The sequence below is a fragment of the Marmota monax genome, unplaced genomic scaffold (genome assembly GCF_021218885.2).
Source record: "Marmota monax isolate L192 unplaced genomic scaffold, Marmota_monax_Labrador192_F-V1.1 WCK01_AAM20220418_F8-fsc00031, whole genome shotgun sequence".
Classification (NCBI taxonomy): Eukaryota; Metazoa; Chordata; class Mammalia; order Rodentia; family Sciuridae; genus Marmota; species Marmota monax.
Window position 1 is genome coordinate 18,316,717 of NW_026695197.1, and position 26,446 is coordinate 18,343,162.

The 26,446-nt window shown below is 52.3% G+C and overlaps 1 protein-coding gene across 8 annotated transcripts in view; it reads left to right on the forward strand.

Annotated features, from left to right (window-relative positions):
- Ctif (cap binding complex dependent translation initiation factor) overlaps window positions 1-26,446 on the forward strand; it is a 268,365-nt gene that overhangs the window by 63,841 nt on the left and 178,078 nt on the right. For 5 of the 8 annotated variants that reach the window (XM_046428328.2, XM_046428327.2, XM_046428333.2 and 2 more), the window contains 4 exons: window positions 368-415; window positions 6,368-6,439; window positions 21,891-21,964; window positions 22,972-23,076. In XM_046428328.2, the coding sequence (XP_046284284.1) occupies window positions 368-415; window positions 6,368-6,439; window positions 21,891-21,964; window positions 22,972-23,076 (299 nt within the window). The remainder of the gene's footprint in view (window positions 1-367; window positions 416-6,367; window positions 6,440-21,890; window positions 21,965-22,971; window positions 23,077-26,446) is intronic. The other 3 variants (XM_046428334.2, XM_046428335.2, XM_046428336.2) reach the window with 2 other exon arrangements.

Here is a 26,446-nt window from a genome sequence, read left to right on the forward strand (position 1 = left end):
GGGAAGGATGGGAGGTAGGATACAGTGAAGGGCAGGCACATTTATTGGAGGTGTAGTTTCTAGAGTGTTCTCCTTAACGGCTCAAATTAAGAGTCACTGAGGGTGAAGGTGCCTTCCTCTGGTCCTTTTCGATGCTGTCCAGCACCTGGAAGCCCAGGATTTGCTCAAAAGGATCTTTGAGAGACAGAAGGGGAGATGGAGGGGGACCAGAGCATTCACGCTGGCTCACTGTCGCCTTCTAACCTGTCTTCCTTCTCTTCTTGTGTTTCTGCTTCTATTCTGCTCCCTGTCACCTCCCCCACACTCTATCCCATTTCTGCATCTCCTCCGACCCTTGGATCCATTTTCCCGCCATCTTTGCTCACAGGAGGAATCGCTCAATGGTGGACCACCCATGAAAGGATTAACAGAAGAAGTGAGTTTGTAGGAGGCCTGTGGGGGGCTGCGCATGGGGGTCCCTTATATATTTTTGCCTTGTTTAAGAAATTTTTTTAAAAATTTTGTTTATTTATTAATTTTTTTGTACTGGGGATTGAACCCAGGGGCACTTAACCCCTGAGGCTCTTAACCCCTTAATATCCCCAGTCCTTTTTATATTTTATTCCAAGACAGAGTCTTGCAAAGTTGCTTAGAACCGTGCTAAGTTGCTGAAGCTGGCTTTGAACTTGTGATCCTCCTGCCTCAGCCTCTCCAGCCACTGGAGTGCAGTACTGTGACACACTTGTTTTATTTTTATGTTATACAGTCATTATATGCATACATTTGCACGGTGCGCAAGAATTCAAACAGTAACAACAAAATCTCCCTTGGATCCTACCTCATTCCACTCCCTTGCCCTTCCCTAATATCAAATTGCTGAGTTAATGACCTCACCTTTTTAATGCGTTTACTGACATATACATGATTTTCAGAAATATTTTATTTCAAAATCATGTATTGTAGCCCGTGGACATGTGGTTCATTAACTCACAGTGTTCACCCAACCGTCGCTCTAGGGTGCTGCCAGCCTGGACATCTGCCGGGTTCTGTTTCCTGGCCGCCCTGCAGCCCGTGGTGTGGGATTCTCCAGGTACCCGCTTGGTGCTGGCCGTCCAGTCTAATTCTCAATTGCCCTCTGGAGATACCCAGAACTTCAGTGTATTCTGCTGGATGGACAGGCCTCTTTCTGTGCACATAAGAGGGTTTCTTTAGCTAGATACTGCGGAGTGGAATTAATTTTAATGACTATTGCCAAATTGCTCTCCAAAATGCTGCTCTGTTCACACTGCCACCAGCATGTCGGGACATCTTGCCATTTTAATTCACATCACGCTGATCTCTAGTGAGATTGAGCACTTTCAAATCTGACTGCCAGTCATTTTTTTTTTAAGTAGGTTAAAATTTATTTTACTTGTAGCAGGGTGCGGTGGCACGTGCCTGTAATCCCAGGGACTGGACAGGCTGAGGCAGGAAAATCAAAAGTTCAAGGCCAGCCTTGGCCACTTAGGGAGACCCTGTCTCAAAATGAAATAAAAAGGGCTGGGAAAGTAGCTCAGTGAGAAAGAACCCTTGAATTCAACCCCCAGTCCAAAAAAAAAATATTTTCTTTTTAAATTTTACTTTAAAAGCAACAGTTAGAAAAACAGATTAATGAGAAACAGAAAAGAAGTTCACTGTCATTTTATGATAAGAATTCATATAGTTTTTGTGTATTATTCTTTCTTATACACCTTTTACAAAGTTGTGCTTCTAGCATACAGGTCAATTTTACCTTGCTTTTTATTTAGAAGGATCTCCTTGACATTCTCGAGTGGTGGTTTTAGTGTAGTTGTTTAGATCTTCTATTATTCTGCCAGGTACTAAGTAGTAAAATATAATTAGAGCTAATATTTATTCATTCAGGCACAGTTGTAGGCTTTCAGGACAAAGTCATGAATGGAACCAGCCATGATCACTGCCCTCCTAAGGCCTATCTTTGGTGGGGAAGACAGGATATGGGATGTTAAAGGTGAAATATTTATGACCCAGGCAGCTGGGCTGTTGGAAGATTTGAAGGAGGTGAGGAAGTGAGGCCGCTTGGGGAGGAGTAATCCAAAAATATCTTAAATTACATTAAAAAAATCACAATAAAAATACAAAGAATTTTTGCATGTCCTTCATCCAGTGTCCCTGATTGTCAATATTTACCACATTCTCTCTCTCTCTCTCTGTATATATATATATATATATATATATATACACACACACACACACACACACACACACACAAGCCACAAGCTTGTTTTTATGGATTTCTCTGAACCATTTGGAAGTAAGTTGCAGATATTACCCCCCTTTATCCCTAAATGCTTCAATGTGTGTTTTCCAAGAACAAGGGTTTTCTCTTACATAATCATACCATGGGAAATAAACATTGATACAAAACTATCGTTTAATCTATGTATCTTGTATTTCACCAATTTCCCAATCAGATCCTTTATTTGAAAAAGAAGTCCCCGCTGTGACCTTGGTGGACTCCAGACCACACATTGCACTCAGTGCCGCCATTTTTCCTGGCTCTGAAGGAAACCTATTCAGCCCTTGCTCATTCTGCCATGTTTGGGCCTGGACAAGGCACTCGCCCTGCTGTGCCTCCATCCCCGTTGGCCTAGAGGAGAGAGTAAGAGCCCTCGGGGGCTATGAGGAGGAAATGTCAATCAGCATCACAGCCTGGAAGGGGCTGGACTTAGCTCCAGCCAGGGGCCCTTGGCTACACCTGCTGCCCGTGGCCTCTCACTTATCTTCTTTCTTGCTCATGATTTCTAGTGTCACATACACAGAAGTTCAAATGTTGATGTAGTTTGAACTTGATTCTCAGATCTTAATCAACTTGGAATGTTCTTTCCTTGGATCTTGCAAGGAGGACACCTAGAGGAGATTTTCTGTTAGCTGCGGCTGCTTGCTCAGTTCCATGTGGTTATTGATGACTCTCTCCTTTCCCTAATTTAAAGTGCTCTCCTTATCGTGTTCCCAGTTCCCGTTGTACGTTAATTGGCTTCTAGGTGCAGGGTCATCAGCCCGTCTGTTTTTCTGTTCCTGTGCTGATGCACCATGTGATGTGGCTCTCCTGTGGCGTGGCCTTTGATATCTGTACCTGGGGGAATTTTAGACACTGTGAGAAGTGGGCCCTTTTGATCCTGAGGCCCCAGCCCCTTCCACCCCAGGTTTCCTTACTCTTGCTCCTCCTCCTACAGTGTTCATCACCTGTGACCACCTCCTCCCCAGCATCTGCTCAAGACTATTGCCAACCTGAAATGACTGATTGTAATTTTATTAACTGTGAAATTTTAAAATGTATGGATGAGAGTAGAGAATAATCAAATAAACATCCATTTTGAGTTCAGAATAAATACCTGTACTCACATGTTTATTAAAACTTAACTTTGTGTCTTGTTTGCTCTAGACTTTTAAATTAAGATAGATATTATCAGCTATGGTTGAGACCCTGAAACCACTTCTGTGAATTCAATGTAAACTGTTCCCATATAGAAAAATTTCCCACTCGTCCTGCCTCTCTGGGCTGGATGACCCTTGCGAGTAAGACACACCATCCCCCCAGAGGACATGGCCAGAACCGAGGCTGCAGCTTGTGAGCCTGTTGCCATCAAGGAGAAGCGCTCCCCTGCCCCTGCTCACAGGCCTGGCTTGGGCTCCCTCTTCTCTGAGAACCCTGGGCTTCTGCCATCCTCCCCTCATGGCCCTGCAGAGAGCCTGGCCTTCCTCCTCCCCACTGCACATCCCCACCTCTGCTGGTTGACGTATCCTACCCCTCCCGCGAGGAACACGCTTTACTGTGGGAGACTTTGGTGAGCAAATGTAAAGTGCAGTCACAGCAGGGCTGTCTTGCTGGAGCCTGGAGCTGCTCTGGGTGGGCTCACCAAGGGGGGGCGAGGTTGCAGGCACACTGGCTGCATGCTTGTCACCCTGTGAGGGGCAGGCTGACCCCAGAAGGAGCTGTGCCCGTCCTCTCTATAGGATGTCACACAGTGCTGCACATCTGGGGTTGAAGTGTTTGGAACACCTGGAAAGGGAAAGACTTTATCTGAGAGGCCATCCTGGGATGGGACAGCAATAGTCACCTTATTCCTTGGCCAGACTTTAGCTGGAGAGGAAAACCACTCCAATGGGTAAAGCAGAGGGACTTTCACAGTAGTGCAAGCTACACAGACACACATGTAGCCATTTATGTGCATACGAATGTGTCAATCCAAAATGTGTATGTACACATCATATGTCTGTATGCATAGTGGATACATGTACATGTATTCATACATATTTCCTTTTTGTTTTGATTTTTTTTTAGACTTACAGCTAAAGTGCAGAATAGTCCCAAGTGTTCCCTGTAACACAACTTCTAATATGAACCTCTTACATGACCACGGTACAATGATCAGCACTAAGAAATTAACAGTGGTACAATGGTGTTAACTAGAGGTTTTATTCATAGTTCATGGGTTTTGCCACTAACATCCTTTCTCCGTGCCAAGATCCAAATTTGCATTTAGTTGTCATGTGCCCTTATTCTCCTCTAATCCGATACTATCTTGGTCTTTCCTTTTCTTTCACAACCCTGATACATTTGTTATGCACTGGTCACTGATTCTGTGGGAAGTTCATTAATTTGGGTTTCCTGGTGTTTCTCATGATTACATTGAGATTATGCATTTTGAGTACAAATACCTTAAAAGCGATGTACCCTCCCACTCTGCACCATATTAGGAAGCCCAGGATGTTGACATATTTTATTTGCTCCCTTGGTTAAACTGATGGCTGGTAGATTTCTTGTCTTTCAATGAATAAATGTTGAGGGGGAAGATATTTTGAGACTAGAATTATCCAAACAGAGAGAATTTAATCCAGAGAACTAGTTACCCAGAAGGTAAACAAGCTACGAAGCTAAACTACCAGAAATTAGCACCCACAGATAGTGTTATCACCCCTTCCTGTGAGGCACAAGGAAGAGATGGTGTCACCAGAACCAGGCCCAGAGTTAAGCATCCAAGCCTGTTAGGTGAGGGCTGGAACTGGGAAGAGGCCCAGGCACAGCTAGCAATGCCATCTGATGCAGAGACGGAGACAGAGCCTGCCCTGGCTTCTCCCTCCTTCCTATCTTCTGGGTTAACCCAGCCGGAAGCAGCTGACAGGAGCCTGGGAAGGTCAGCCCCTCTGCCCTAGGGACAGGGATGGGCAAGAAGTGGATCTGCCGCCTTTGCCATTTCTCTAGAGCTGGCCACATGCAGCCCTTAAAATGTGTCTCATCCAAACTCATGTGCTGAGTGGATTTCAAAACCTTAGTGTGGAAAGAGGATTGCAAACTATTTCATTACTGATATTTTTTTATTGATTACCTGTTCGAGTGATATGTTGGGCTAAGTAAAATATACTCTTTAACTTTGCCTCTCTTTTAACCATCTGGCTACTAGAATATGGACTAGGTCTGCAGCTCCTATTTGTGGCTCTTGTTGCATTTGGTTTGGAAGGTGCTGCTCTAGAGCACACTTGAACTCAGTCTCCATCGTCAGCATCATACTTAAAGGTCTGTCCTGTACAAAGGTCGAGTCCTTGATCCACTGTCTGGAGAGTTGTGCCTGGACAAGGTTTTAGAAAACCAGGGCTTTGTTGGTGATAAGTCTTCCATGCTCAGTTTTGATCAGAAGCTCAGACCTGTAGGGACTGAGCGCCCTCTGCATTTTATGCATGGTCAGTGTGTAGAGTAAGGTTCAGCAGCACTGGAGAGACGAGCAGACGTTTAATGCCACCTTTAATGCCACCGTGTGGCTGGATTGCCCTTGGTGGGAGGAGACTCCTACCCCTGTGACGTGATGCCTACATAGTATTTTATGGCTCCCGAAGTACCTTTGTCTCAGCCTTGCAGAGTTATCCAATTTTGCTGTCCCCATTTTGTGAATGACAAAATGACACGTGGGTGATCAGAGGCGTTTCAGTGTCTCTCAAACTCCTGGTGCCTCACTTGGAGAGCTTGTCAGAATGCTGGTCCTTGAACCTCACGGGGTCCAATTCAGTGGGTGGATGGTGAGGCCCAGGTTCCCTGCAGAGCAGACTTCGGGGACGTTCATGCAGGTGGTTGTCAGATCCCACTCGGGGACGCTCAAGCCCAGCTTCTGATGGCCAGTCTGGGGCTCCCCTTCCTGATGCCAAGTCTGTCATCTTTTGGAGCTGGGTATGGAATGTGCAAGAGGCCACCTTGGTGGGGAAGGATTTGCCATTGAAAATGCCAAGTTGGGTTTCCTACAGCTCTGAGGCCAAGGGGCAGGGACACATGGCGGGGGGCAGAGTGAGGTGAGCCTGTCTGCTCTGCCGTCACCGACCCCTCCTTTCTGTTCTGCAGTGGACAGCGGATTGCGGCGAGCAGCTCAACAGCAGCTGCTCCTTCTCCAGAGGGCGAGCCCCGCCGCAGCAGGTAGGGAACCATCCCGAGCTCCACCTGGGGTTGACACATGTCTTGTTGGTCTGGGGTTGGCCTGGTGGCTCCTGAGAGGTCTGTGGAGCAAGCAGGACAAAGGGAGAGGGGAGGGTGCCGTCTGCACCTCTGGGACCCCCCATTCCCTGGCCCTGGTGAACGCCTCTCCCACTAACAAGTTGATTCCTAAGGTTCCTTTTTAGCAGTGTTATATATAATAACACATCTGGAAACAACCCAGATGTCCACAGAGAGGAGGGTGGCGATGCTCAGTGACATGTCCTTGCAGTGGGAGATTTTGCAGTTTGTGGATGGCTGAAGTGGAGGTGCACGCGGTGACAATGGCAGAGCCCCCAAAACACTGGGACTCGGAATTTGAGTGCCGGCTGGGCTCTTGGGAGACCCTTCTGCCCCAGGTCTGCCGAGGGCTGTGGGGAGTGAGGAGCTTGTGGGAGAAGCTCGGAGGCCTGTCTGCCTCCCCCAGCCCACAACAGTCCTGGGGCCAGACTGGAGCCGCTTCCCAGGTCCGTGGGGAGGGGGAGTGGGGGTCCTGGGTGGCTGTGTGGCTGGGAGGGAAGGGAAGCAGCTGGTCTTTGAGAGCCACCCTGATGACACTCTGGTCCTCACACCTTCTGGTGGCCCAGCTGGTCTCACTGACTCCTCACCCCTCCTATGGGAGACTGTGAGGTTAGAAGTTGAAAGAGCCTCTTGTCCCCAGCCCCCGCCCAGCTTCAGACTCTGCCTTCCCAGAAAGCTGAGGGCACCTCACAGGTGCCACAGCCCCTGAGCGCACAGGTGATGCAGGGACACGTGTTGCAGCCCACTGGCTTGGTCCAGCGTCAGTCTTCGCGCTGATGAAGCCGGGCCTTCTCCGTTCTGCTCGGGGGCCTCCGTTCTGGGTCTCCCTTGGGCTGCAGGGCGCTGCTCCCCGTGGGGTGAGGCCCTGCCCTGCCGTCCTCTCTCATCCTGAGGTTCGTGGTGTGTGTCCGGTGGTGTCTTAGGGCAGAGGTCATAATAACAGCCCTGGGGAGGAGGTTGGGGGCCCAGTGTTTGGGTTTTTGCTGTGCCGCAAATTTGGTGGCAAGTCCTTCCTCCTCAGATGTCAGCTTCCTCGTAGGAAAATCCAGGAGGACTCATGGCCTCTGAAGGTCCTTCTAGCATCTCCATGCCACTTGCAGATGAGAAAACTGAGGCTGCGGAGCCTGGCCTCTTGTCTGCTCCATGCCACGGGGCGTCTTTGCCCTGCCCTACTACAGTGGGAAGGTGTTTTGTCTCGCTTCCTCCTTGGCCAGAGACCATTTCCCTCACTGAGGCCCCGAGCTCTTGGCCCAAGGCTTGCACATGAGTTCCTGCCCTTCATTCTGGGGTTCCCCGTAGGATGGTCCTTAACACTCGAGCAGCAAAGGTGGGCTTGGATGTGGGGACTCCAGCACCAGAGAAGGCTGTGGGGCGGGGTCGGAGCCCTTGAATGGAGAACCGGAGAGGCTGGTCAGTGAGCGCTCTCTGTTATTTGGTCAGTAGGTGTCTGGTTCTGGAATTTTCTGGCATGTGGTCTTTTTTCTCTTCCCTTTATCACCTTTTCTGGGCCATCTCCCCACCCTTTTCCTCTGGTCCCAGCACTCCTGACAGGGTCCTCAGGAGCTGAGACAAGGTCCTGTTCCCACCCACCCCTCAGCTGCACCCCTCCCTTCTGAGTGGTCCTTGCTGGGCCTATTTCAGCCACCCAGAGGAGGGTCGAGCCAGGCCGAGGGGCCAGGGCTGGGATGGGCTGCTCCAGCAGGGGTTGTGTGTGGGCTCTTCCATGCCCCAAGCCTCTGGCACTGCAAGGACCAGCTGGCCCCAATCCCACCTCTGGGAAGCAGCCCAAGAGCTCTGGGGTGAGCAGCTTCTGCAAAATGAAGTGTCACTGAATATAAAGATGAAACCATAAAAAGCACATATTAGGTCCTTTATTGGCAGGTGGAGCTGAGACCTAGGCTCACTATGGAGGAGGAACCCCCGGCTGGAGGAGCTGGGGTCTCTGAATGTCAACCACCCATTCCCTGACATGCCCAGAGACAAGGGCTTCTTGGGAGGGGCCCCCACAGGCCATGAGGCCACTGGCATTCCCACTACCCGTGACCTGTCCCATCATCTAATCATCTCAGGGGGAGAAAGTGCAGGAGTGGCCTAGGCCCCCAGGGACACTCACTGTGCAGCCACGGGCTTGTGCTTGGTTGGTCTCAGGGGCGGGGCCTGCAGTTTCTGCGTTTGGAGAGCATGAGGAAAGCTGGAAATGCTGTTGTCCTGGGTCCAGCTGTCACCCACTGTGCCGTGGGAAGCTGCTTGGAGCCTAGGACATATGCAAAGGACATTTATAAGGTGGGATTTCTAAGAGCGTCATTGAGCAGCAGGGGCCTGGTGCTGGGCCCAGACAGGCTTGGTGCCATGCTCTGCCTTCAGGGGCCTCACCCTGAGTTAGAAGGATGAGACCCAGGGGCGATAAATGCCCCGCACACAGCAGGAGATGCAGGAGTCTGCAGGGTGGCCTGGAGGTCAGAAACTAGAGGTCAGAGACCAGGCAGGCTGCACTGGGAGATGAGAAGAGCCACACCCCCTGACGGGCGGCCTCGGTGGGGATCATCCTGCATGGGGAGGCACAGCGTCTGGCCCCAATCGAAACGAGGTCTCCTGAGGTCAGAAGTGCCTTGTTTCAGGGACAAGAGGCCTGATGTTTAGACGTCAGGGACTGAATCAATCAGCCGCAGCGTTAGGACAGCATGAACCAGATGGAAGCTGGTTTCTTTTTTGCCATTCGCCTGGATCACATGGCAGTTGTACAGCACGGGCCACCTTCCTTCCTTCGCATTGCTCTGTCCTCTCTAGGGTGTTGCCTGGTCCATGGACCAAGCTCCTGCCCACACCCGTGCTCTGACCAATGGTCTCATCCCCAGGACATCTGACTGCCCTGCTGTGCAGCCGCAGTCTCCGGAAGCTCTCTGGGGAGGGATCAGAGCTGGGCAGCATCCTTTGCATGGCCAGGCCACCAAGAAAGTTCCCAGGTAGCTGGTCTGTGGCAGCTGGCCTGGCACATCCATCTTGCAGAGTTTCCCACCTGGAGAGAGACTTAGGGAGCTTCCTGCTCAACAGTGCACCGCCAGGTGTGGCTCTGGCCATCCATCCTCCAAGACTCTCTTCAGCCTGGCCACTAGAGGCTAGAGCATGGGACAAACTCATGGGGACAACCTGTCCCCAAGAATACACCCAATTTCTCATTGCACAACCCCCCACCCCTGCCCCGAGCAGACACCCTCACACTAACTCACCTCACAGACAGTGCTCAGCCAGCTGGTCAACCCCAAGATGGGAGCAAGGGCTGCTTCCATCCCCATCACCCCTGGCCTAGACACACCCCATATCAGGCACTCACAAGTGATGCTCAAGATTGGCACAGGCCAGGCCGCGCTGCCATCCCCTGGTGGGCCCTTTCCTCTGGTTGCACCAACTCTAATGATCTTTCTGGGGCCATTAGGGTCACTGGGTTCCTTTACTCACCCCCACGCATCCATGGGAGAGAATTTATTGAGGGAGAAAACTGAGGCTAAGCCAAGACAGGGGTGTCTGGCTGCCCTGGTGCGCCCCCCCCACACACACACACACACTGCCATGCATGTCCAGCAAGCGGAGATTGGGGGAGAATGGAGTCCTGCCCTCTGCCCTGTCCAGGTGTGACAACATGGTGTGGGGGAGGGGTGAGTCATGGGCTGGGATGGCTTCCCTATCTGCAGTGGCCTCCTGTCCTCATTCTTTGTTATTTCAACTAATGTCTTAACAGAAAAAAAAATTCTCTGAATCCTTTCAGAGCCACCAGAGAGCAATGGTAGGTTGAGTCCCATAAGTGGGAGGAAGGGGACCCAAAGAATCCAGGACAAAAAAGATGGGCTATGGACAGTCCAGAAAGTGGGGTTCACCTAATGTGGGGTTCATTAATATGAAATGGCTGCACTGTCTGGCAGCCTTAGCCCCACAGACCCGTCCATCCGCTCGTCATTGGTTAGGAGGTTGGGAGAGTTGCCAGCCTTTGATGGTAACAGGGGACTGTGCGTAGGTGGGTGAGAGGAAGGCACTGGAAATGAGAGTGCACCCAGCAGAGCACTTAGGACATCTGCCAGGGCGATGGCCGGGATTTGGACTTCAAGAAAGAAACTGCAGGCAGATGAGAGGCTGGGGTCAGGAGCGAGCAGCTCTTGTCCACCTGCAAAGAGGTGCCGAGGAAGGAAACAAATGTGCATGACAGCAGCAGAGCCTCTAATTAGACCTTGAGAAGGACATACTGATAAAGGCTGTGCGCAAGGTGATGGAATCTTTGCTGGGAACCTGACGGGCGTGGCTTCTCACAGCGTTCACACGAGGCCCTGGGAAAGATGGGGGAGTGTGAGAAATGACTGTCTTGGCTGTCGACCTGTGACCCCACCCTCCCTGGGAAGATAAGTGTGAAGTAAAGTGAAGGACAGTGAAGTGAAGTGACAGTGAAGGAGCCTTGTCCCCACGGCTGGGAAAACCAGATATTGACCCAGGAGTGACACTGATTCCAAGCACCTCTGCAACAGAGTGAGATGCTAAGCTTCTCCAGAAGTTTCTTTAATGATCTACATCCTGAGTCTCCATGAAATGCCCAACTGGCTCCAAATTGCTACAGGAAGAAGCACCAGATCTGCATCTTTCCTGATTTCTCTGTCCCTCCCCAACCCCAGACCTGTGTCAACCTGCAGGCTACTTGGGCAGTGCCAGCAGAGACTGGCTCAGGGGGCGGCAAGTGGCAGGAGAGCCTCAGATTCCCTGATGACCACTGGCTCCAGGACAGCTACTGGAATGACCTTTGTGTCTGTCATCCTGCTGTTCTCCAGTAATTATAAGATTTGATTCGGTGCTTATTTTAAAAATTGTTAGTATAGTCGATACCTCGGTAAAAGTGCCTCGATTTTCAAGCAACTTCTGTGGATATGTAAGAAATGTCACGTATAAATTCATGGCACTGCTCTCTGTTCAGTCCGTGTTTACTGAGCACCTGCTGTGAGCTCAGCAGACACATGTGAGCCGGAACCCTCTAGATCATTGTTTGTAAAGGAGATTCATTAATATGAAATGGGATAGAAGTGGGCGTGTTAAATCCCCCAAAGAGATGTCGTCTTGACCACAGGAACTGCAGTCCTTCTCAAGACTGGTCCTTTGGTCCCCTTTTGGAAGGACTTGAGACTTGATCTGTGCCCTTGGGAATGGGTAGGATCTTTGACCGGGTGGAAGAGAGAAGAGGAAGAGAGAAGAACTTATCCAGGACTCAAAGCTGGGCATGAGGACAACAGTTCAGGGAGACCGCAGCTAGGTTAGATGGCTCCTGTCTCGTGCTCCCCGAGTGGTGGGGGAGGAAATGGTGAGTGTAGGGCTATCTGCAGGCCAGGCTGAGGTGTTGACTGCTCTCCAGCCCAGCTCCGGTGTGTGTACCTGGCGTATTTTATATTTTTCTGCAGAGTTCCATACTAATAATGTCTGGGTCCTGTATCAGGCAAGATGGCCTAATGCTCCTAAATCTCGGGAACTTTAAACAACCCTGATATCAGGACCCAGGTGGGTGGAGCACTTGCCATTTTAGCCAGTCACCGTGACAGAGGGAAAAGAGCTTGGAGGATCTTGCACAGGCGGTCCACACTAGACCCAGGGGCAGTACAGGCCACCCCCACTCTCTGAGTGTCCAGAAGGAGGTGCGTGGCCTCCGCCAACCACAGCAAACTAAGACGTGCAGCCCGGCTGTGCGCCTGGAAGGGAGGAACCCCTTTCCTGACTAGTTGGTGGCTGACTAGAATGAGTCACACGCCCCGTGTCTAGGAGGGTTTGCAGAGGCCAGGCCTGACCTCCTCCCCTTCTCCTCCACTACATTGCGCCCACAGCTAAGCCTGTGTGCAGCGAACTCTGAAGACATTATGGCTTCCCAGAAGGCAAGAAGCCTGGCGTTCACTAGACCCAGCTTCCCAGCTTGCACTTAGGAGCTCCTCACGTGGCTCTCAAGCTGCTGGACGTTTCCGTCAGGGGCGCTCACTGCTTCAAAAGGCCTCTCAAACACTGTTAGGCAGCTCCCTTGAAAACTTCTGCCTTTGATTCAGACTCAGAACAGCTCACAACAGCAGCTGAAGGGTTGCTTTTATTCCTTTGCCCCTGGCTATTTAGTCTCTTATCCAGTCGCCCATCACAGAAAGTCTCTTCAAGCTAAATGTCCTCATTCCTGCGTGAGGGAATTCCTGTGTCCCGGTTGGTTCATCCCTGTGTTTGTGTGCTGATTCTTTCACCCACGGCTCTCCTCAGCAGGTCCTCAGGCCGCCTGGCTGTGCTGGGAAGAGGTGGGGTGGTGAGGGAGGCTGTGTTTCCTGGCTGTGTGGAGGCCGGAGTGGGGAGGACGGGTGCTTCAGCCACAGTGCTAAGGAAGCCTGGGACATGACACAACGGTCCTGTCCCCTGCTGGGTCACTGGCCTCGGAGCATTAAGTGTGTGCTATACCCCCGCCCTCCCCAGACAGGCCTCCCAGAACTGGACACAGCAACCTCTGCTGCTGCTCAGCATGTGGGCCACGCTTTCTCAGAAAACGCCCTCTACCCTGGTCCTCAAGGTGCCCTCTGGATCCAGCTCACTTGGAGAAACAGGCCGCAATGCCACCCATCAATAATGGTGACTGGCTGTTATAGAGAGCGCGGTCAGCTGCTCTCCATTCATGCAGGCACCAGGGGTGGGCACCATGCTGTTGTGGAGGCAGCTCTGTGCTGGGGGTCAGGAGACATGGGCCCAGCCTGGGCTGTGCCTCATTTATAATTTAGTCATGGACGCAGCAGCCTCCTCTCCCCTAGTAAAAATGGCAAGAAAAACTAGACCGAAGGTCATGCAGATGTTAAAAATACAGACCCGCAGTTCTGCTTCTGGGATCATGGAGAAGGAATTCTTTTCTGTATTCCTTTCTGCCACACACAATTAACGACTCTGCACATTTGAAATAGCACACAAACCAGAGGACTCTGGAAGTTAGAAAGGGAAGGCAGGCAGCTTGGTCCAGAAATGCCCACGGACTCCAGCACAGAAGTCCCAATAAAAGTCTGCTCTATCCAGGCAAAGGACAGGGGAAGAGTAGCGTGGCAAGGTAGAAAAACCTCTGGAGGAAATTGCCTGCTCCAGCAGACACCCCAGGAAACTCTGTGGCCCCTGCCCCACCAGCCAGCCAAGACCAGTGGGAGCCCGATTCTACCAATTCTCCCAGGCCAGGCTGGAATGAAGCACCCCACCTCCACCAGGGCGGTGTCAGAGCAGCAGCCTTCACTACTGCCATCTGGTTAGGAGGCTCCCTACAGCACCCCCTGATGGCACTGAGATTGTAGGGAACCTGAATTTGCCCACCACGGTGGCCGGGAGGCCTCCTCCTTTATTTCATGGGTGGGGGACTGGGGTGCCCCTTTGTGTTGCTCTGTGACAATGAGGCCAACCCCACTGTGGGGTCTGGAGACCCATTAGGACCTAGAACACCCATCTCCACCCGGTAGTCAGACAAGTACCCCTCATGGCAACAGAGTAGGCAAGTGGGTGACAGGGCCTGCTACCTCATTCGCAAGGCTGAGTCCTCTTCCATTTGTCTCCACTGGAGTGGTATCACAAAAACCAGTTAAAACAGAAGTTTAACTGTGATTCGGACTCATAGCATGATCCTAGTTCCCATTGAAAGTTGTTTGTCATACCAAAAATCAGATTTCAAGCGGAAAGAAAAAGACAATCGATCGATGTCAACACTGAGATGCTGAATTGAACTTCATTGAAATTAAACTTTTGCCCTCGTGTTACCGTCTGGGGTGCTGGGTTTGTTGTCTCCGTTTGGCAAAGCATTGAAGAACAGGACCGAGATAGCGAGCAAACAGCAAGTTTATCGTAAAAGTGACAGAAATAGACTTCTCTGAAGAGAAGGGGCCCCAGAGCTGGGAACCAGGTGGGGGAGTTAGGCTTGTTCTTGTTCCAGTTTCTGCAGTTTCCTTATCTCCTCCCCTGTCCATGCTGTCCTCACCATATGGAGTAGTGCCCCCTCTGTCCACGCATCTGTGTTAGTGTTTCTGTTGGATCCCCTCTTAGGAGCACAAGTAGAGAAGTGTCTGTCTGATTGGGTCCCCCACCTGTGTCATGAGCACTTTCGTCAACCAGGAAGTTGACCTCATAGAAGCCCCTGTCCATGTTCCTTGGGTCTGGCCCAGCCCTGACCACCTCACTCCCACCTCGCCCTGGCTGCCTAAGCCCTCTACATCTCCCTCAGCCGGAAAGACCATAGTAAGAGGATAAAAAGACAAGCTGTAGAAAGGGAGGAAATATTTGCAAAACACATAACTGATAAAGGACTGCAGTACCAGTCCCAGGAACTCTCAAAATTTATCGTTAAAAATAATCCAGTTAGAAAATGGACAAAATACACAAAGAGAGATTTTTCACTAAAGGGGATAAACAGATGGCAAATAAACACACGGAAGGATACTCAACACCATTAGTCATTCGGGAAATACAAATTAAAACCACAGTGAGATATTGCTACACTCTTATCACAATGGCTAAAATGACATACATACAGACATACGATAACAGCCCTGAGTGCTGGTGAGAATGCAGAGAAACGGGACCACTCATACGGGCCTAGTGGGGACGTAAAATGGTACAGCCATTCTGGAAAACAGTTTGTCAGTTTCATTAAAAAACAAAAATGAAACCTGCAAGGATCATATGATCCAGCCATTGCACTCCTGGGTGTTTATCCCTGAGAAATGAAAACTTCTGTTCACAAAGAAACCTGTGCTTAAATGTTTAGAGCAGTTTTATTTTGCAAAAACAGAAAACTGGAAGCTATTGCTGCTGTTCAGCAGGTGAGTGGTAAAACCCGGGGTGGCACTAGGTGATAGACTGGGATGACCTTGGGCAGGCAGCAACCTGCTTGAATCTGCAGACCATTACCTGATTGAAAACAAAGCTAGTCCTCAAAAGTCACGTGCTCTGATTCCATTTATATAATGTGCTTTAAATGTCCAAATGATAAAAATGGGGAGCAGGCTACTGGTTGCCAGGGATTAGGGAAAGGGGGGACGTGGGCGTGGCTTAAGAGGGCAGTGGGAGGAGCCTTAGAGAATGGAACTGTGTGGAAATGGGAGACTTGACCGTCCCCATTATTTCATCAAAAGCTGGCCAGGCAACCAGCCAGAAATGGTCTCCAGTGTGGTCCAGGACAGGAGCACATAATATGGCCCATTTAAAACCTAAGTCACAATCCTGATTAGCAGAGAGAATGGGCAGGAAGTGTTGGGTTAAGAGAAATAGACTTGACTGCAGGGTGCAGTCATTATCTCCCACCTCTCCCTGTCCCTTGGGTTTTAATTGAAAGATAAAAAGGGCACAGGGAAAGAGACAGGATGAGCAGAAAGATGAGAAGCCCCAGAATGAGAGGAATGGCCTTTCCCTCCCCTGAACTCCACTCTAGTCTTTGCTGTTCTCCTGCCTTAAAGGCTCATGTACTGGAGGAGGATCAAAATGCTGGGGGATTAACTTGCGCTTTCCCATCGGCGTGTGGGGTGCTGTCCTTGGTGCTGAACACACACACACACACACACACACACACACACACACATGACTGTTTCTCCTTGGGTCCTGCCCTGATGCCCCACCTCTCCATCCACTCTGATGGGGCACATCCAAGTCGCCCTCAAAGCCTGTTTTAGTTTTGACCTGAGAGGTTTGAACTCTGGCTTACAGGGAGCCCCTGTTTGGATCCAGCAGATGATTTTGGGGTCTTTTGGTCCCTGAATGTTTTGCATCATGTAAAAAACCCTAATAGTGTGTCCCTCCTGTGCTCCACTTGCCCAACTCCACACACACATACACACTCAGGAACCACCCACTTAGTCCAAATGGTCGTGTGACAGATGGGGAAACAGAGCCAGGAGCCAGAGTGACGGTCATGAGGCCTCTGGAATCCTGTCTTTCCGCCCTCCCCCCACACCGTGTTGCTACCTGGAGGCTTCCCAGATGCTGTCTCCCTGCAGCTTGCAACTCCAGTGGCAGGCATGTTATTACAAGACACCAACCATGCGCCATCTTGAATTGCTCTTTCCATTTCTGGGACTTGCTCTGCAGGGCAGGGACTACAGCTTCAGGTCTTTTGTGTCCACACAGGCAGGCCCCAGCTGGGTTGATGCCCTTATGTGGACAGGTAATAGGGGCAGAGGAGTCAGGGAAGGCATCCTGGGGGAGAAAGGAGAGAAATCGTGTCCATTGTTTAAAAAGATAGCCTTCCTGGTGAGCTCCCCTGGGAACCCTGTCCAGGAAGTGAAGCATGCACATTCACCCCAGGCTTGCCTCTTGATGCCCGTGATGGGATCTATGGAGCAACATTCTGCCCTGAGATGGAGGGAGCAGCAGAGTTTGCACCTCCTGCTTTTCCGTTGCCAAGAGCTGGGCCAGTTGCTCTATGACTGATAGCATGCCAGCTTTGGGGCTTTCAGGACAGGGTCCAGGGCCAAGGGCTGCCACCCTTGCCTCAGCATGACCTTCTGCAGCACACAGGCCGGCAAGTCTGGACTGGCATGCCCCAGAATTCTCCAGTTGGAACTTCACCCATGACACCCCTGATAATGGGGAGAGTCCTCCTGCTGTTCTGTACCCTATTTAGCCAGTTTCTGCCTCGTTTATAACACACAGCACGGCCCACAGTTGTTATCACACACACCCACACACACATGCACGTGATCAAGCAAAAATCACTATGCAGCTGGGTATTCACAAGGAAAACCAGCTGTGCAGAAGAATTCACTGTTTTTCACGACCCCTGACTTGGCAAATCCCCCCTGGGCAGGGACACCCTCTCACCTTGTTGCACTCTTCTGCATGGAGACCCACATACTTAAACACAATTCCATTACCCTCTTTTCTGGTGTCTGCTGCAGGTGATGGACCCCTACATCAGCTCCACCATCCCAAGCATAGGTTCAGAGAAGCCAAATATACTACATAGGGTGGAGGTGTTCCTCCTATGGAAACCTCTGCTGTGGGGTCTGGATTTGCCTGAGGGGGTGTAACTGCATGTGTTGTGGTTAAGACAGAGACTGTGGGCCTGGCTGCCTGTGTTCCCATCTTGGGAACTAGCTCCATGAATGTGAAAGAGTTCACTGTGCCTCTATTTTATCATCAAGAAAATGGGGATAATGAAGGCGACATTGTCTTCCTAGGACAGTGAGGAGTGTGACGTGCCTGGTGGTGCTGTGTTGGTGTCCGTTACTGCCACCATCTGCATTCTTGGCCCTTCTACGAGTCTGTCCTGCCCTGAGCCGGCACGGCTGCGGGGCCCTCCGAGACTGGGCTTGTCTCCCTGGCCATGGGCAGCCTGTTCCATTTTCTTTTCCACGAGGCTTAAAGTGCTCATTATCTCTCTGTGATAGGTTCTGGGAGCGGCTCGGCTCATCCTGGCATGGGTCCCCCTAATTGCCAGTAAAAGGAGCTCTTGTGGAGGATTCGGTGGTGTTTGAGTGCTAAAAACAGTCCACTGGAAGGCTGATTGTTTGTGATAAGGCTTCTCAGAACCTTGGCTCTCAGCAACCTGGGGGCAGGGGCTGCGCGATGGCAGAGCTGGGGAGGAGGTTGCCCGGGAGTCAGGGAGGAAGGGGAGATCTTTTTTCCATTGTTTAAAAGGACAACTTTCCCAGGTTATCCTGAGAGGAGGCAATGCTCAGAGAAAAGCCGCAGTCACCAAGGCCAACCGTGTAACTGCAAACCAGAGAGTGTCCCTAAGAAGCCAGCAAGGCTTTGATGGCCCACACTAACAGTTAATGAATGATTTAGGTCCCAAGGATAGGATGAGTGTTGAATGGGCAGGAGGACCCACCAAAAAGTGAAGTCAGGGTTCCCACCACTGAGGGGATGACATCACTTGGGGAACAGGGTGCTAAATGACTGTTTCCCAAAGGGGGTTCCATGGAACCCTAGTTCTGCAAAATTTTCTGTGGAATAAAAAGGAAGTGTAGATAGATTAAGTTTCCAGCCAAATAAAGGTTGAGAAATAATTCATGCTATACTTCTACCTACCTGAAGAGTCAATATCTATCAAAGACCAGTGAAGACACTGAAAGGTTCTGCAATAAAAACTTAGTATCTTTTTTGCACTCAGGGGCATCTGACCACTGAGCCACATCCCCAGCCCTACTTTGTATTTTATTTAGAGACAGGGCCTCACTGAGTTGCCAACAGCACCTCGCTTTTGCTGAGGCTGGCTTTGAACACATGGTCCTCCTGCTTTAGCCCCCAGAGCCACTGGGATTACAGGCGTGGGCCACGGCACTTGGTAAAACTTGATATTTGAACAATTCATTTCACGTTAACCTCTTAACCATCTTTCAACTCAGTATGTTCCAAACATTTGATTAGGGAGCCTTTCGAACTCCCCCTACCCCTAAAGGTCTTTCAAACATCCAGCAAAATGAGGGCCATGTTTCTAAAAGAATATCATGGACCATTCTGCCACACTAGATGTAAACCACCACACTCCCTGCCAGCGGCCCCCACCTCCAGGTGGTTCTGATGCACACCAACATTTGGGTTTCTAGATCACCCCAGGGAGCTCTGTGGGGAACTGGCAGGAAGGGAGTGAGCCCCCCCGCAGCGCGTATGAGCTGCTGGGATCCTGCAGCTGGGGCCTGAACCTGGAGGCAGCTGCAGAGCCGCAAGTGGGAAGGCCTGAACTGCACCCTGGCAGGAAGAAAGACTGTGCAGGGGTGCGGAGGGACCTCCCCTGGCGCTGCTCAGTCAGGGTGACTGTGTAACTGGTTTACACGGCAGTGTCTGTGTGTGGGAATGTGTATATGTGTGTGTGTCTGTGTGTCTGTGTGTGTGAGCATGTGGGCATATCCTAGAGTGAGAACGATCCCAGTCACTCAGAACCTAAGGCTTCAGGCTGGTGGTGCTCCTTTTACCCCTGAAGCCCAGGAAAGTTAAGAGACTAGCCTGAGACCCAAGGGACCAGCAGGTGCTCTCTCCCAACAGCCCCTTTGCCATGCCAAGGCCGCAACCCACCTCTGAGTCCTTATTACCTCCTGCCTTCCTCTGGGTGCTGAGCACTGGGCCCTTCCCCTGGGAGGCCAGGCCTCTCAACCATTTTTTAGGGCTTTTGTGTTCCTGTCCTCAGGTTAAGTAAAGGCCTGGTCCTCTAGCCAATTGCTCACCCTCTCTGGAAAGCAGTTCGTGCCCACCATGAGGGTCTGGGCCGTCCAGCAGTGTGCAGTGGGAGGCTGGCGGAGGGCAGCCTGCTTGTGAGCTCTGCCCGAGCTGGAGGAAGGTGAAGAGAATTCAAAACAACACTCCCTCCCATTACGAGGCTTCTTCGCCCAGGTGCGGGTCCCCGAGTCTGCCTCTGCTTCTTTCCTAGCAGGAGACAGTAAATACAGAACAGGTATATCCGTGCTCACCTTTCCTCTCCACCCCAGACTCGTCCAGTGGCCTGTTGGGCAGGCATCAGGGTGATGTTGGCCCTGGTCTAGTCAGGTGGGTAGCATCCACTCACATTCGGAGGCACCAGGAGTTAGGACTTAAACATATGACTCTTAGGGGGACACAGTTCAGCCCATAACAATTACTAAGGAGCACTTGTGGGGTCCCAGGTTGGTCCTGAGCAGGTCTAGGTGTGGGTGATATTGGAGACCATCAGCTCACCAGCCCTGCGGCCCCCAGTACGCACTCTCCAGCCTGCTGTGCAAACCGAGGCCTTCCAGCCGCCTGGTGGCTGAGTCCTGCTGTGAGCCCTTTCCATATGCTGTTCCCTTTCTTCCCCTTCCCTCTGCTTGCCGGATCCAGGAATGCTTTCCTCTCCTGCTCAGGGGAGTCCTTCCCATGCTCCTTGGGAAAGCATTAGTCTGCTGCAGTGCCTGAGTCAGAGCACAGATCACACTGTATTGTGATTTTTCATTACGTGTGTGTCATCACACACCATCTTTGTGGGCAGGGCCTGGACTTCTCTACCTTTGTGTCTTTGGTGTCTGCCCAGGTTCAGGTCCAGAGCTCATGCAGTGTGTGAGCTAGTGGCCCTGAGAAATGGTGGGTCCAGGGCCAGTCCACTCAAGGTGGATATCAATAAGAATCCAGTCCTACAGAAAGGTCCCCAAAATGAAGACTGGGCACTCTACCAGGAATCTAAGGAGGAGGTCATCACACACATAGAGGAGTGTACATATCGTACATGTACAATTCAGTGGACTCTGACAAACTGAACACACCCATGTGATGAGCACCAGGTGAAGAAACAATGTAACCAATCCCCAGAAAGCCCCACCCCCTCCTTTCCATTGACCATTGGAGTTCTGTCACTGTAGGTGAGTGAGTTTGTCTTTCTTGAACTTCTTATGACTTGAAACATATACCCCAAACTCTTTTGGGTCTGGATTCTTTGGTCTCACATTTGTTTGTGGGATTTACTTATGTGGTTGCATGTTGTCTCAAAATTGTCTATTCTCACTGCTGTGTGAAATATTTCAGTCTGAATGAACCATGATTTGCTTAAACCTGACCGGCTGTTGATAGGTGTCTGGGTGGATTCCAGTTTGGAGCTGTTAGGGATAGCGCTTCTCGACCCTTTTATGTCTTTTGGGGAACATCCGTGCACATTTCCATTGTGTCTATACCTGGGAGTGAATTCCTGGATCACAAGACAGCTTGAGTGGACACAGTACTGTCCTTACAGAGAGTGACCATGGAAACCAGACAGTCGGGGGAGGAGGGAGGAAGGATGTCAGGAACAGAGTCAGAGAGTTGGAGAATGTGTTGGGAAGATCATCAGCACAGGGCAGAGAAACCGAGTCACAGAAGCTGCATGAGCTGAGTGTCCTGTCTCTGGGGGGGGGGGGATCATGTAGGAACCTGGAGGATGAAGACGGCAGTGGGTTGACTTAGTGGGAAATTCAGTCACTGGTGCAGCCTCGTTTGGGCTTCTCAGGAGGTAGCCTTAACCCAGAAAATTCAGCCCCTCTGTGGACCCTCCACTGCCCCTGGCTACGTGGAGCCCCTGGCTGGCTGGAAGTGGTGATAGCTTATCAGTGGGCCATACAAGCTCCCGCTGGGTTCAGAGGCTGCAGGGAAAGCACCCTGAGACATGGGTCCCCTGTGCCTGGCCACAGCCTCCATGAAACCTTGTTGAAGTGAGGGTCTGTGCCTCCGCGGAGGCCTGCAGTCGCCAGCAGCGTTCTGGTTCTTAATGGTTCACCAGCTGGACACCCACTTAGGTGGCTCTCTCTAGCCTCCAGGCCACCTAGGGTGGCCAGCCATGGGGGACAGGGGACCTCTGCCACCCTCCCAGGCTCAGGCCTTGGGGAAGCCTTCTTGGTTTTTGTGTCCTGGCCAAACAAATAACGTCGGTCCCTTACTCCGTCTCTTCCAGAATGGCAGCAAGGACAGCACTCTGGACATGCTGGGCACAGACATCTGGGCTGCCAACACCTTTGATTCCTTCAGGTAACGTCCTCGTCCTCCTTTGTCTGCAGTGAGGGGCTCCGGCTGAGACCCCGGCTTACGTGCCCTCTGTCCTGCCCGGGCTCACAGGACGTCACTGCTGGTGGTCCCCTGATGGAGAAGTGGAGCCAGATGCTGCGACGGAGAGGACATGAGGCTGGGCAGGAAGGGGGGCGGAGCGGAGGGTCAAGGAGGGAGAGCGTCAAAGGGGAAGAGAGAAAGGGCATCAGAAGCAGAGAATCCAGGGCAGGAGGGAAGACAGAAACAGCCTGGGAGAGGGACAGAGGGGACGGAGCAGGCCAAGAGCCGGGGAGGGGCATATGTGGATGAGGGACAGTGAAGCTGCAGCCCCACCCCCACCCGAGGAGCCTGGGGAAGAGCGAGGAGTGAGTGGCTCCCACAGGAAGCTTCCCAAAGGGCCCGAGGAGTTGGCCAAGGGAAGGTGCCCCTGAAGGGCTTGCTGGGGACGTCCTGCCTGGGGTCCACCTCCCCTGTGAGGGGTAATGGCATTGGGCCACAGATGGGCACCCCCCAGGCCCACCCTGGCAGGGGTGCTGACTTACCCACCAGGGACGCTCCCCTGGGATGGGAGGAACCCACGGAGCTGACCCCTGCTGGCCTCATCACGTCAGAGAAGCTTTGACACCATTTTAAGCCACTTATCAGAGGCTCTGGTGACAGGATTTTGCACCCCCACTTCTCTCTAGCATTCCTCAAATGTAGACTTGAAACGAACCCCGAGGTTGCAGGGCACCCCGTGGGGTGGGTACCAGGCCCACACTCCTGTTAGGGAACATGCGTTTTCCTATGGCGGGGTTCAGCAGGCCAGGGCTGGGCACCTCAGGCTCTGTTCTGAGCGGGGGTCTGGCCCCTGCCCTCAGCGAATGGGTGTCTCCCTACTTGCACCCCTCTTATGGAGGACGCTGCCTCCTGGCTCAGCCTCCTGCCTGATCCTCAGTAACCGGGCTCCTTCCCCTGCCTCTCATTTCTCACCCTCCCTCGCCCTCTAGTGGTGCCACCTGGGACCTGCAGCCTGAAAAGCTGGACTTCACCCAGTTCCACCGGAAGGTCCGACACACGCCCAAGCAGCCACTGCCACACATCGACCGCGAAGGGTAAGGGTGGCCACGGGCTCCTCCAGTAGGGTTGGGTGGAGTGGGGGCAGGAGTGTCGATGCCTGAGTGGGGACTTTGTCCTGCCGCATGAGGACACACAGGTGGTTAATGTCCTCGGTGCTCTCCCTGTCTGGCCCCAGAATAGCAGACTCTCTCCAAAATGCCTCCAACCCTCCCAGTCCCTCCAGCCCACAATGCCTGTCCTGACCGTCCACAGAGGCCCTATTGTCCCTAACTCCGTCCAGTGGGTCTTGAACTTGAGCATGCGTCCGTATCACCTGGGGGCTTACTCAAACTGTGCTGGGTCCCGTAGGTCTGAAGGGCGGTTGCTGGGAATTTGAATCTCTGACAGGTTCCCAGGGGGTGCTGCTGCGGCTGACCCCACCTTGGGAGCCACTGGAGTAGAGGCAGACTTCACACTGGTGCGTCTCCGCCACCCCAGCCCCCGCCTTCCCGCCCCCCTCAGCTCCATGCATCAGTGTGGCCTTCCTTTTAAAAGGTGGGCGCAGGCCTGGGATGCCCTTGGGACACAAAGGTGTCTCCAGCCACCCAGTGGTGTGGGACAAATGTCTGTTCCTTCTAATTCTTACTTAAGTAAAATTGAGGTAATATAAAATCAACCGTTTGAAAGTGTGCAGTTCAGTGGCATTTAGCATATTTACAGTGTTCTGCAGCCACCGCTCTGTCTAGTTCCAAAAGTTTTTCTTCACCTCAATATAAAACCTCATACCCATTAAGCAATCCCTCCTCATCCCGTCCCCACCCTTGCCCAGCCCCTGGCAACCACCAATGGGCTGTTTCGAGGAAGTGGCCTTTTCTGAATCAGTGGAATCCTATGAGGCCTGTTGTGTCTGACTTTTTTCACTCAGTGTCATGTTTTTGAGAATCATCTGCCCTGGAGCATGTATCAGACTTCATTCCTTTTCATGGCTGAATACTATTCCACCACATGCTATTTGTTTACCCATTCCCCTGCTGGTGGATATTCGGGTTGTCTCCACTCTTTTGCGGATAACACTGCTAGGAACATTCATGTCCAAGTGTCCATTCAAGTCCCTGCTTTTTATTCTTCTGGCAGCTAACCTAGGAAGGGAATAGCTAGGTCATGTGGTAGTTCTACATTTAACTCTTTGAGGAGCTTCCAGAATTTTCCAAAGCAGTGGGATATTTTTCATTCTCACGAGCAATACACAAAGGCTCCAGCTGTTTCACATCCTTGTCCTCACTTATTTCTGCTTTGGGGGGACATCTGTTTTCGGGAGAGAGGTGGCATTTCCCTGGGCAGCTTCAGTGTCTCCCATGAAGCTGTGGCTGGTGAAGCCAGTCGGGAAACTGAGGCCCAGGGGGGGATCAGTAATGGCGTGACCTCGCAGAGTGCAGGCGCCATGGGCATGCTTTCTGGAGATTTTCAGAGTATCTGCATCCGCTCAGGCAGTAACCACTTCCATAACAGGCGACATTCGGCAGGAGTGATAAGTGACCACTCAGGCAGGAAGGTTCCCCTGTGCTGAGCGGACCCTCCTGAAGCCCGAGTAGCAGGCTGCACCTGCTCCCCCCGAGGCCTGAACTCCCCCTCCAGCTTCACCCACCCCCAGCAGCTGGCCAGGGCGGCTGACAGTGACCTGGACTCTCCCCAGGACACCTGGCTCTGGTGGAATTTGGTCACTCGCAGGCACGCAGGGAGTGTGGGGCGTCATCCTGTGGCCACCTTGTGGCCAGGCCAGGAATTTTGTCCCCCTCGGAGTCCTACCATGATGGGGATGGACTCCGCGAGTCCAGTCCCCGCAGCCTCCCTCAGCAGCAGGATCCGCTCGGTTGCCAAGGCTCCCACAGCCCGTGTTTCCATGGAGGGACAGGAATTGGAGCAGGCTGTTGCTGTGGAAACCCGTTGACAGTGGTGACTCAGCCGCTCTGCAGCCACCTCCTGCCCTGCACACCTGCAGCCCTGCCGAGGCCTGGGACCCCATCAGGAGGGCCAGCACCCTCCCTGCACCCCCACTGCCCAGCCCAGGGCCGCTGAGGTGACGCCGAAAGGCCCTGCCCCAGGTGCACGGGGCTGGAGGCTGGCGTGGGCCTGGAGCCCAGTGCTCGCTGGAGAGCCCCAGGTGAATTCTGCCTGGGGTGGCCCAGGGAGGGGTGTCAGCCATTCCTGCTGGGCCCAGTCCCCAGGGCCTTCTCCCCACAGCCATGGCGCCTGCAGAGCATAGGCGACTGCGCGCAGTTGGTGCTTTCCCGGGCCAGCCCGCTGCTGCCCTGCAGATTGATGAGCTCAAAGATGGTTGGGCGATCGGCCTTGCTCCGCCTCCTCATTGGTCCAGCACTGCACGGTGCAGGGCAGAGAGAACTGGCTGCGTCTTTTCCCTCCCGACGCCCCGGCCACCCAGCCCCACCTGTCCAGCCCAGACTGCCCCTCGGGGCCTCACCGCTCCAGCTCCCCGTGCCCTTGGCCTGCTGCTCTGGGGCTCCTGCAGGGCCCTCTCGGGTCCCCGGTGGAGCCCTGGCTGCTGTGCCACTGGGCTGATTCCCCCACTAGTTGAGGGCATGTTTATCCCAGGCCCCACCCCCAGTCCAGAGCCTGGCTCGGAAGCCCTTGATGGGTAGAGAGGGAAGGTTCCAGAGCCGGCCGAGGGCACACTCTGTTCTTCTCTTCCCCCCAGGCCTTGGCTGGCTTGGGCTGCCAGATTCTCTTCCTCTGGATTTCGGGGCTCGTCTGGCCACAGGCTTTAGTGACGCCTGTCTCCCACCGCCCCCTAGTGGTGCTCAGGCTCACAGCCCTAATAGGTGTGGTCCCGACCTGCTTTACCAGGCGCCCTGAGCTGTCAGAGGGAGGAATGCGTCTGGTTTATTTTTGTGGACAGTGCCCAAAACAGAAGAGATGCTTGGTGAACATGTAAACTGATGAACCAGTGCCTCAGGAATCTGAGAACTGCCTTAACTCTGCAGCTGGAGAGGCTGTCCCCAGCCACTGTGCAGCCTTGTGGTGAAACTCACCATGCACCAGCCCTGGGCCACGCTGTCCCAGGTGCTTATCACACAGTGGTTAAAACACCACAGCCCAGAAAGGCAGGAGCTGAGATCTTCACTGGGACAGGTGGGGAGGCTAGGGAATGTGGAGGAACTTGCCCAAGGCCGGGGAGGCCCCAGAGTCTGTGCTCTTAACTAGTCACCTTGCATCTGCTCCACCCCATAACAAGGACAGCAGCAGAAGCAGCCATAGCACCAGTGATACATTCGCCCTATTATTTACTTTTCTTACAATTTCATCTCATTTATTACCTATGTTTACTATTTATATATGAAATGTTATATATACATGTGTATGCACACATATACATATATATACATATAGATTCTTTTACAGTATTTCAGG